Source organism: Orbicella franksi, chromosome 3, assembly GCF_964199315.1.
Source record: "Orbicella franksi chromosome 3, jaOrbFran1.1, whole genome shotgun sequence".
NCBI lineage: Eukaryota > Metazoa > Cnidaria > Anthozoa > Scleractinia > Merulinidae > Orbicella > Orbicella franksi.
This window is the reverse complement of record NC_138147.1, coordinates 34,884,910-34,895,386: the sequence shown is the minus strand read 5'-3', so window position 1 is coordinate 34,895,386 and position 10,477 is coordinate 34,884,910. Positions and strand designations below refer to the sequence as shown.

At 37.6% G+C, this 10,477-nt stretch overlaps 2 protein-coding genes and 1 non-coding gene across 3 annotated transcripts; 1 reads left to right on the top strand and 2 right to left on the bottom strand.

Moving 5' to 3' along the window:
* Nucleotides 1–2,913: 2,913 nt before the first annotated feature.
* On the bottom strand, nt 2,914–5,437 carry LOC145480363 (substance-K receptor-like). The gene is made up of 4 exons (XM_081458650.1): nt 5,131–5,437; nt 4,348–4,618; nt 3,538–3,792; nt 2,914–3,228 (listed from the first exon to the last, which is right to left on the bottom strand). Exons 1-4 carry the CDS (start codon nt 5,235–5,237, stop codon nt 2,914–2,916), a joined length of 948 nt encoding a protein of 315 aa, XP_081314776.1. The 5' UTR covers nt 5,238–5,437.
* A 231-nt stretch (nt 5,438–5,668) lies between these two features.
* On the bottom strand, nt 5,669–5,740 carry Trnaa-ggc (transfer RNA alanine (anticodon GGC)). Its single transcript has one exon. It is a non-coding gene; the product is annotated as a tRNA-Ala (tRNA).
* Nucleotides 5,741–8,883: 3,143 nt separating this feature from the next.
* Nucleotides 8,884–9,753, top strand: LOC145482562 (uncharacterized). The gene has a single exon (XM_081461152.1). The coding sequence runs from the start codon at nt 8,884–8,886 to the stop codon at nt 9,751–9,753; it is 870 nt and encodes a 289-aa protein (XP_081317278.1).
* The last annotated feature ends 724 nt before the right edge of the window (nt 9,754–10,477 follow it).

Genomic DNA, 10,477 nt, shown 5'->3' with positions numbered 1-10,477 from the left:
TCTCTAGCCGTCAGTAATTTTAAGTAATTCGTTACGTTAAGGATCGCTTGATATCATGATGCAAGGTCGAAATCTTTAAAAGATCACAAAAAGATCGCTTGGTACAGCTTTTGAAAATACATTTGTTGTCAACACAACACTTTGAAACCTTGTCCTAACATCCACTTTAATTTCTACGGGTATCTATTTATTTATTTGTTTAGTTCTGCTCTCCTTGATTTATTCAGAAGTAACTCAACTGGAGGAAAATCTTTGCCAGTGCTACATTGGATGGTAAGGCGTTTGTTTAGCTTTCTCTCAATAGTTCTCGCTGAAGATCTACTTACAAATATCAGATTTTTTTACTTTACTCTTTTTTCACAGGTGTCCATTCTGGTAATGATATTTTCCATTATTGAAAAGAACTTAATGAAGATAATTTTGTCCCCGATACGCTGTGAAACTCGGCAAGGTTTGGCTGAAGAATGTGAAGACCATTTCACAAAAAAACTCTTGCAAGACTGACATTGCCAGAATTTTGCACCGTATCGCCAATTTGTCGCCTTTTTATCACAGCGTTAATATCGTGATTTCTACTGAGAATTGCTTAGTTGCCAGCGGGGTCAATTGCTCTGGTCTTCCAGAGTCGTGTCGCAGATCTGTCGCTTCGTTGATTCAAATGTCGAGCTAAGGTTGTGTAATGTATATAATGAAAAACATCAAAAGGCTTAAATGTGGATATTAAAGTGATCTGAGAGTTTCCCTTCGGGCAGTGAATTTATAAAGGCTTAGTGTGGCTAAACGTATTTGAACATTCAACAGTTGAATAAATTGCCGCCGTCAAAGTTGATCATATGACTGTAAGTTTGATAATATAAACGTATTGAAAGGTAGTAATTTTAGTGCTCTGTTTCTTCTACCTTTATTAGAAATCGCACCTCGCAGAAGTATTCTGGTTCCAGCTTTTTTCTTTGGAACGTATAAAGCTCCTGCTTAGTGAATAGAGATAAAGTGAAACTAAACCGTAACAGAGAGTACCCAAAACTGCTGCGTTTGCGCAGCTCGTAGCGTACATCTTTTATACATTTTATAATAAGGGCTTATTGGTATATCACAAGTTGTCCCAGTCCAGGTAATACATGTAGTAGAGCGGGCTCGCAGAAATGCTAAGTACGGTATTCCGGGGTATAACAAGACTAATTAAACTTGAAAAAAAAATTCATTTTATTATATTATGATGTGACGGAGGAGTCCGATACGTTTCGCCAACTTTTTGCATAACTCTTCAACCTGAAAACTAAATGAGAAGTCCTGATTTAATGTTACACGGCGAAGTTTGAAATCAGTAACATGTTCAATATGACTTGCATTTAAGTTGACTTCTATTGAGGTAGAGGCGACACGGTTCTGCAAACGGTTCCCCTTTACCAACATGGGCTTGGTTTATTCTGAGTTTATAAACATTCTGTTTCGTGTCGACCATTCATCTAAACGTTTGAGATCTTGACTGAGAGCCTGTATAAGCTGGGGAACTTTTTCCCAACTAGAGCTTTTAGATAAAGTTTTGTCATCAACATAAACGTCTAGTGTCGAGTCACGTATATTTAAATGCAGTCGTTAACAAGCAGAAGGAAGAGAATAGGCGCCAGAGAATAGATGTAAATCGGTGTACTTTAACTTACAAAAGACTGAATGGAAATACTTCGAGATATATCAACGACTTACTTATCAGAAACTCTGACACACATAACAGATCAACTCGTTTCTGTAATCTCAACTTAAGCTGCCATCGATTATTATTCAGAGCATCGTTATTATTAGCATTATTTATTTTATTTTATTCAGAGAGCCACGAGTTTGTCAGTTTTATTACTGTCAACTGTTACCCTCCTTAAATAAAGTCTAACTTACTTACATTACCTGATGTAGTACGACTTATTATAGAACACCACTACTCAGAATTATTAGGAAATCTTTAAAGGTACCTGTCACATTGTGGCTTGCGCGGACGGATTTTAGGCCAAAGCTGCAAATCCGTTTTCATGAGTGGTAGACAGCCTCATCACCTCTTTATAATGAAAACTGATTATCGACCTACACGGCAAATAGAAATTGAACAGGCAGAAACTACTTTGTATTTTGCTAACCGCAGTATACTCGAGGATTGCTAATCTCAAAACGTCAACATAAGCTGCAAATGACCTGGGAAGAGTAACAGCAACAAGCTGTTTTCAACCTCATAATGAAATGCCCGATCACCAGATATGAATTCAGATGTAATGAGGGACTTTCCTTTACTCGTCAGTTTTATGAAGGCCTATCCTATATTTATTTTGACAAAACCTCGCGCGAGTGAAATGAAAGCGAGAGTAGCTTGCAAAGGATATAAGATCAAAGGACAGTGTTAATAATAACACTGAGTCTACAGCGTATGAAACGTTAAATTAGTTGATGGAAAACATTTATATCAGGTGGCTGGTGAGACAGTTCATATACAGTTTATTTATAGTGCGTTGTAATAATGCGGTTACAATGACAATATAAAATGACGTGGGGAAACAGTTATCACATTACAATTTTGACAGAGGTAATAAATGAACAATTACTAAAACGTCAGCACCAGAGTAAATCGGCCTGCTTGTTCACCCCGGCACTTGAATTGCCGCACGTATTATATTATTTACTAAAAAACTTCAATGCATGCAAATGTCTAATATACTTGTTCCACTAATTTATATTGAAACCTCGATAAAACTGTCATTTGTACCTTGACAATGATGTTAGCAAAATCGAAACGTCGGAAAACTATAGTTTTACTATTACATAATTATCAATTATTATCTTATATCAAGAAAAAAAAAAGCTGTATGTGAAAGTATTTCTTGAGAACATTTCTTATTAGGTGTCAGTCCAAGCAGGCGCCTGCTGTGTTAGTCACGCGAGACGTGTTGTTGGCAAGTTCCACGCTTTATGGTGGCTCCAGGGTTGTATTCTGAGTGCGCACTTGTAACAGAACATTCCCTGCAGCTTTCCCCTGAACCGTTCATTCAACAGAGAATATACAAAAGGGTTGATAGCAGAATTAAACATGAACATGGTGTCGGCAATGGCATACGAGGCAGGACCAAACATGTAGATGTCATAGTAGCTTAAGATATAAATTAATAAACCAGTAATCCAACAGACTCCAAAGATGGCACTGACAGTGATCACACTCAAGGTGACTCGCTTCCGCACTCTCAAAACTCCCTGAAAATACAACGAAGAAAAGGGCCTGTAAAACGAGCAATCAACATGACGAATTCGGACAGACCAACTTCAACAAACGAACACTGAGATCCCATCACTTAAATATCAAAGATATTTAGATGCAAACTCTACGATCACTCTTATCATGCATAAGCCATATACAAGCTGCATTGGAAAGTATGCGTTTGTCCAAAATTACACCAGCTGATTACGAACATGCTGATTTTACTCTCTTATTGTCACACATACAACCCGATTAGATCAGCACAGAGATATGCTATTTCCTGCCGTATTCGTGGTAAGTCTTACCTTTTGCCGAAACGCGAGTTCGTGGCCATCATTACACTTACACCACAGCGTGTAAACGACTCTGGAGTATAAGCCCGTCATCACTATCAAAGGAATAATGGCCAATAAAACAAGCCAAGTGGTCTCATTGGCCGCACCCATCCAGCTTTTAGGCCAGTTCCACTTGCAGTCGCTGGTAGATTTATCAAATGTTGTAACCAGAAAGAGTGGCATGTTCAAAGCAATAGCAAAGATCCAACAACCAGGAATAATCGCCTAGAGTTGAATTTACTTAGATCAGTGATTAATGTATAGAGTAGACAATGAAACATAATAGCTTTTCCAGTGTTGATGATCATCTCTGTTGCCGCAGGATCATCATCGTCAAATAGTCAGAGCTAGTTCCAGTTATGGACGAAGCTATAGCGGCAGTGGCAATAGCATCAGTTGCAAGGATAGCATTGCAGAGAGCTGGTGTGCCAGTGATAGTGCTGGAGAGATAATGACAGTGCTAGTGTGGTAGTGTTAGTACCAGTGTGGTAATGATAGTGCCAGTGTGGTAGTGACAGTGCTAGTTTGGTAGTGACAGTGCCAGTGTTTTAGTGCTAGTACTAGTGTGGTAGTTACAGTGCTAGTGCTAGTGCGGTACTTTCATAGTGCTAGTGCTAGTGTGGTAGTGATAGTGCCGTAGTACAAGACAATTTTAGTGAGATATGACCATAATCATTCTTTGTGATAATCTCTAAAATCATTAAAAGCCAAAATGCATGGCATCGTTACAAGTAAATAATCTAGCGTTTTCATTCATTTTATACATTGTTATTTACTTACCTTGACTTTTCGCTCGGTAAGTTTTCCTCTGGTACTAAGAGGGCACATTACAGTGTAATAGCGTTCAACAGCAATAGCTACCAGAGTGACAGATGAGGAAGCTGCTCCCACCCATGCCACATTTCCCCCTGTCAGGACCATGCATAACCCAAAACCAAAGGCCCCGTCTGGGTGAGTGAAAGTTTTCTTCAAAATGTGATTTGGAGCTACAAACGCCGCGAACGTGATATCTGATATGGCTAGGTTCACAAGTAGATAATTGACGGGACTCCTGTGAAATAAATATGGAACTTATTTAAACAGCAGTAAGTGAAGTAAGGAAGTCTACCAATAGAAAGATGCATGCTCAAGTGTACGTAGATCACCGCTTTAAATTGTACACAGGCTTTTCCTTTAAAGTGGGATATGACAAAGCCACACGCTAATCATGCCCATTGTGACCATCCCGAGATGATGCAAAGAAACACTGAGCTGTAGTGGGGTATGATCGTCGGGTATCCGGTCTTTAATGCTTTTATGCTCACCTATCAGTCCTTATTGCTATTATTAACTCCTACTGATTAAACGTCTGCAAATAAGTCGAGTATATAATTATTGTATTTCACTATATTATGAAATGTAGAGCGAATGACCAAGATAGATGCCATCATAATGAAAATCTAAACCGGAGCGGATGTAAATGAAAACCGGCCGTACATCAGAATGGATAGGATTTTACCAGTTACAGCATTTACGGCTCGTTAGAAATCAGAAATACCACCATTAGAAATAAACTCAGCATACCTCATATCTCGATTTCTGCTTATGACAAAGATAACGAGGCAATTACCAATGATGTCCGCGATGACGAGGGTGGTGAGTAAAGTCGTTACGGCAACGTCAGCAGACATGACTGAAGGCTGTCAATATAAGTCACGTGACCTGAGAAATAAGCGTGGTAAATAATATTTTAGAGTGCAAGTCAAGTCAAGTCAAACTTTATTTAAACAGAAAATCGTATAATATTTGCTTGGTCATTTTAGGAGTTGTGTTAATTTACACCTAACCATGTCACGTACAAATGTTTGACCTAAAAACATAGGTTATGAGGTGTATCATCGTTGGTCCTGTCCAGGTCAAAAAATTGTACTTATTTTATCTTGTTCAACGTTTAAAAATAGTTCTCTCTAGACTGGCTGATGTTTCAGAATTCTTTTGGGAATTCCCTATTGATGGCTCAAAGATTACGATAACCGTAAATATTACACACTGTTGCAAAGAAAGAATGAAAGATGCGAATGCAGCCATAACACTACTGGAAAAATGACCTGAAAAAATTTCAGGCTATGAACGGGATTCGAACCCACACCTTTGCGTTGCCGGTGCAATGCTCTACCAACTGAGCTATCAAAGCGACATGAGAGCGGTCGTGTGTGAGTTCGGCCCTATATGTTCAGTGGACGTAATACTCGGCTCAAGCATGTGAATTCCATGGTAATAGATGTCACGGAATACATGACTTAAAATGGAATACATAACTTAATTGCAAATTCTTTACTTCCTGGCCATTACTTTGACATTGAATATATTACCATGGAATACTGTTACTAAAGCCTCTACAGTGCCCATGTTTGGGAACTGATTCTCAAGGACTGCAGACCAATAAGCGAATCATTACCTAAACTGAATCATCGGTTGACAATCAGTCAGTAGGAAAACTGCAAACTATAATGAGTTGTGTAAATGATCGATTGTCAGCTGCCGAAAGCCATGTACAATAATTTGATATTACTTTTGGTTCTGGGTGAAGTTTAGAAGTCATTTCTTAAGCATATCTAGCCCCGACCCAATTAGACTTAAGCTCAATGAATTTCCTAACGCAATCAAATCTTTATTTATTTGTAACAACCTTTCTATCCCTTTGAATTCTACTCAATGTATTTTGTTAAATGCGATATAACTTGAAATGAAAGCCAGTATTTCATGTCATGTTTTGCCGAAAACCATAAATATAGAGGTGGCCACCAAGCTAAAGCAAAGCTACCTGTTCAATTATTATTGTTTTACGTCTTATTATTTGCCCCCCAGGTCCTATGTTACTTTATGTTAAAAGCGATTACGCAGGATAGGACTTAACTCTTTGCTGGAAATTAGTCAGTGGAAAACACATAACTGACACGTTTTTAAATAATTTTAATGATTCAAAATTAATAATTAATTAATTAATTAATTTTAATCAAAATTAGAAGCAGAAGATATTTAAACATACTAGTCGGGCATGCTATCCTACACCCGCCTCCTCCACAGGCTTTTCATATTTTTTTTTTCTTAGCGCAAGGGGCATTGGGAGACTGGGATTGAGAAAGAAGGCGCAAGCGGGAGCTGGTAGCTAGTGAATAACGTTTTTTGTTAGCCACAGTTTTAATATGAGTATACCGAGAGCACCTGGCAGTTGAACCTGTAGTTGATCTGTAAGTTAACGATTCATAGACCCTTAAAGAGAGCAAAGATCTTGCTTATCCATTCTCAGGAAAATATATTGAAATGTCAACGTTTGTTTAAGCGAAAAGAAAAACAAACAAACAAACAAACAAAGCCACAGCGCGACAAATGCTCCGGGCATATGCCGGCCGGCAAATCAAAGAGATTCGCCTACGTTACCTGTCTTTATAAAAACAATAAGAAAAATGAACCTTTCCGATATTTTGATATATTAATTTTTACAATTTTATCTTGTAGATAAGCTAAGATAGGATCTCTCATACTCATTAAGTTCTTATCATTTTCCTGTAAATATTAAAATTTCATGAGTACCGTATGTCAATTAGTGATTCTATTTTACTAGTGTCCCCAATTAGTCTACCTAGGCTAAACACATAGACACTTAGATTAAGGTTTTACTTACTTACTTTACTTTATTTCTTCTTATATCTCCGTGTTCATTAAGTCCGGTTCGCTTTTTTTGGTTTCTGTAATTCATCGGTTACATTTAATTAACTTGATTGGCTTTTATGTCAAACATCGAGCAGGAAATGAAAGCATCTGGACTTGTATTACAGAAGGTCTAATATGTTCGACCCCTTGCTGGGAAACTAAAAATACTTTTTCCGACTATGTCTGTGTCACCTACAGAAAAATCATCTTCTCAAAAAACGATTATTCTCAAGAAGATAACCGTAACATGACCACAAGATTGTCCCTCAACTTAAAATCGCATGTCCTTATTGGCAGCGAGCAGAAGAGTGTATGTACAATAAAACAGTGTGCTTACTAAAAGACAAAAACAAAAATAAACTGATAATCTAACTTGGAAGGAGGAAAACTTGTCATGCTTAATTAACTGCAGCAACCAAACAAAAAAGAAAAGAAAGAAAACGCACCTGAAAACTTCCATGTAGCAACTACAGCAACTACAGCAAAGTTAGATTGTTTCGCGTTTTGCAACAAATGTTCCGCCAGTTTCCAGGTCAAGCGATAGAATTTCCGACAGTTCAAAAACAAAATGTAACGAGAAAACACCTTTTGGGCTAACTGAAGTTTGAGACGACTGCGTTAAATATTACTTTCATATGCACGCAGGATAACATTTCGTAAATCGGCAAGTGAAAAAAAAAAAATTAAAATTAAAGCAAGAGGTGGAAATTCTACATAAAACATCACAGTACTAAATAACAAAAGAAAAATTACACAACGAAATTGAGATAGATTTACAAATTTACAAAGCCGCTGTTTCCCCGTCTCGCGTAGTGCCGTTGTGAGATACTGAACATATAAGACCTCGTTGAAACATTGCTGCAATTAATTGCTACGAAAAGTAGTGCTACCCTTCGGTTTGAAGAGAAATTGCTCAGTGTAACAGCGCATTAACAATAACAAATACATGAAACTAGTGAAACGTACATAAATTGCCGCAGCACTTTATGCATGAAACAGTGATGTTCCTTACTTACCAGAAGTAATAAACTAGTAAATTCGGTGGATCTTATACAAGATGCTGCAACTCTAGTCCAGATCGCCGGGTAAAGAGTTTGTTTTTTATCGAAATAGGAAAGTTTCACCTGAAACAACGAACTTTTAGAAAACAAGAACCTTAGAAAACATCAGTATTACGTGGCAGCTGCAAAAATTTAGTTAATGTGGTATGATAGACAGAATTGTGGGATATCCTGCAAATTGTTAGTTGTCATTTCCGATCCTCACCTGGGGATTCTAAAAATGTGTTCTTGGAGCTTTTCGAGAAGAGGTCCCTTTTTAATTTCAATATCAAATTTCTCTGTATGGTAGGCTTGAAAGATTTTGAGAACCTACCGCAGCTGAAAAAGAATAGAGATCAGTCATTTCGTGCGATTCATGTAATAATCCAAGTTTTCAATCTGTGGCACTGCCCTTGAATGGTTTCGTTCCTATCTTACAAACCGCACACAATTTACCTTAATCGATGGAAAAAAATCACAGTCTCGTGAGCTTAAATGTGGAGTCCCCCAAGGTTCGGTCCTAGGGCCTATCCTGTACTTACTTTATACTGCACCACTGGCTGACATTCTACGGTACCACGAAATGCAATTTTACTTCTACGCTGACGATACTCAGTTATATATCTCTTTTTCAACAAACAACGACGTCGAATTAACTAATGCAGTTGGAAAAATTGAGGAATGTTTGTCTGATCTTGACAAGTGGATGTCTCTTAACAAGCTAAAACTGAATAAGGACAAGACGGAACTTCTTTATCTATACTCGAAACACAACCCGCAGCAGTCTCTACCACCAATCCGTTTTGGTCAAGACATAATTCAGCCATCTCAATTTGCTAGAAACATCGGTGTGATATTTGACAGTACCATGACTATGCTTCCGCATATCAGTTCTATTTGTAAATCAGCCTCTTATCATCTGCGCAACATCTCCCGGATAAGGAAATTCTTATCTACGAAAACCACCGAGATCCTGGTCCATGCTTTTGTGTCTTCCAAACTCGACCACTGCAACTCTCTTTTGTACAATGTACCGAAGTGTGCTTTAAAAAAGCTCCAGTCTGTTCAGAACGCCGCTGCCCGACTTATCACCTGTTCCCGAAAGTACGACCACATCACTCCAATACTGAAAGAATTACACTGGCTTCCTATTTCTGAACGCATTAAATTCAAGATTATGTTACTTACCTTTAAGGCTCTTCATCAACAATCTCCTGTCTACATTCAAGATCTAGTAGCGTACTACCAACCTTCCAGAATCCTCCGATCATCACACTTATTACTTCTTAACCCCACAAATTTTCACCTGAAGACATATGGTTCTCGAGCTTTTGCTGTTTCCGCTCCTGAACTCTGGAACAGTCTACCTGTTTCTATCCGCTCATCTGACAATCTAAGTTCTTTTAAATCTAAACTCAAAACTCATCTTTTTAAGAAAACTTATTATGCTTAGCGATTTTTACTTTCTATTACTTTCTTAAATGCACATTTTTAATTATTAAGATTAGTACAGATCATTTTGGCGAATTGTACAGCGCCTAGAGCAGGCGTGGATAGGCGCTATATAAATATTTATTTATCATTATAATCGAATCTATAACAAAATACTGCGATATATTCTTGAATCCCACTATTTTCGTGCTCTAAATCGCATCTTTTTCCCAGACAACGAGAATGGAACACTAAAAAAGCCAACCAATCAGATTTCAATGCCAGAAATCAAATTAACGGAAAGCCATCGCAATTTATTCACGAATCACGCTATTTTGTGTCCTAAGTTGCATCTTTTTCTGTTTTGCATACAAAATGAGATGTAAATGCGCTTCTGGTTCTGGTTTTAACAAACTGTCTTCTGTATCAAATTATGAAATATTGGTACTGGCCAAGGCGATTAAAAATCGATGTATTAAAGTGGTAATTGAGCTTCGTGTCGAGCAATTTTGGCCTGAAATCATGCTTGTAATTTCAAATCGAACTTGTGCTGCGCGCTCGTTCAGTTTTGAAATCACACGTATGATTTCAGACCAAATTGCACTCCATTCAGTTCAATCACCATTATGAGTTGTACTCTACTCGGTCCAATTACTATTACTAATAATAAATATAATAATAAATATAATAATAATAATAACTGCGAAAAAAACTTTTCTTAAAAACATTTAATAAATTTTTAAACG

What these genes read in the sequence shown, in the direction of transcription:
- LOC145480363 (XM_081458650.1), bottom strand. Translation starts at nt 5,237, where the DNA reads ATGTCTGCTGACGTTGCCGTAACGACTTTACTCACCACCCTCGTCATC. An exon ending in TTACCGAGCGAAAAGTCAAG is followed by an intron (nt 3,793 to 4,347) that starts GTAAGTAAATAA and finishes ATTCAACTCTAG; the next exon opens with GCGATTATTCCTGGTTGTTG. An exon ending in AACTCGCGTTTCGGCAAAAG is followed by an intron (nt 3,229 to 3,537) that starts GTAAGACTTACC and finishes TTGTATTTTCAG; the next exon opens with GGAGTTTTGAGAGTGCGGAA.
- LOC145482562 (XM_081461152.1), top strand. Translation starts at nt 8,884, where the DNA reads ATGCAATTTTACTTCTACGCTGACGATACTCAGTTATATATCTCTTTT.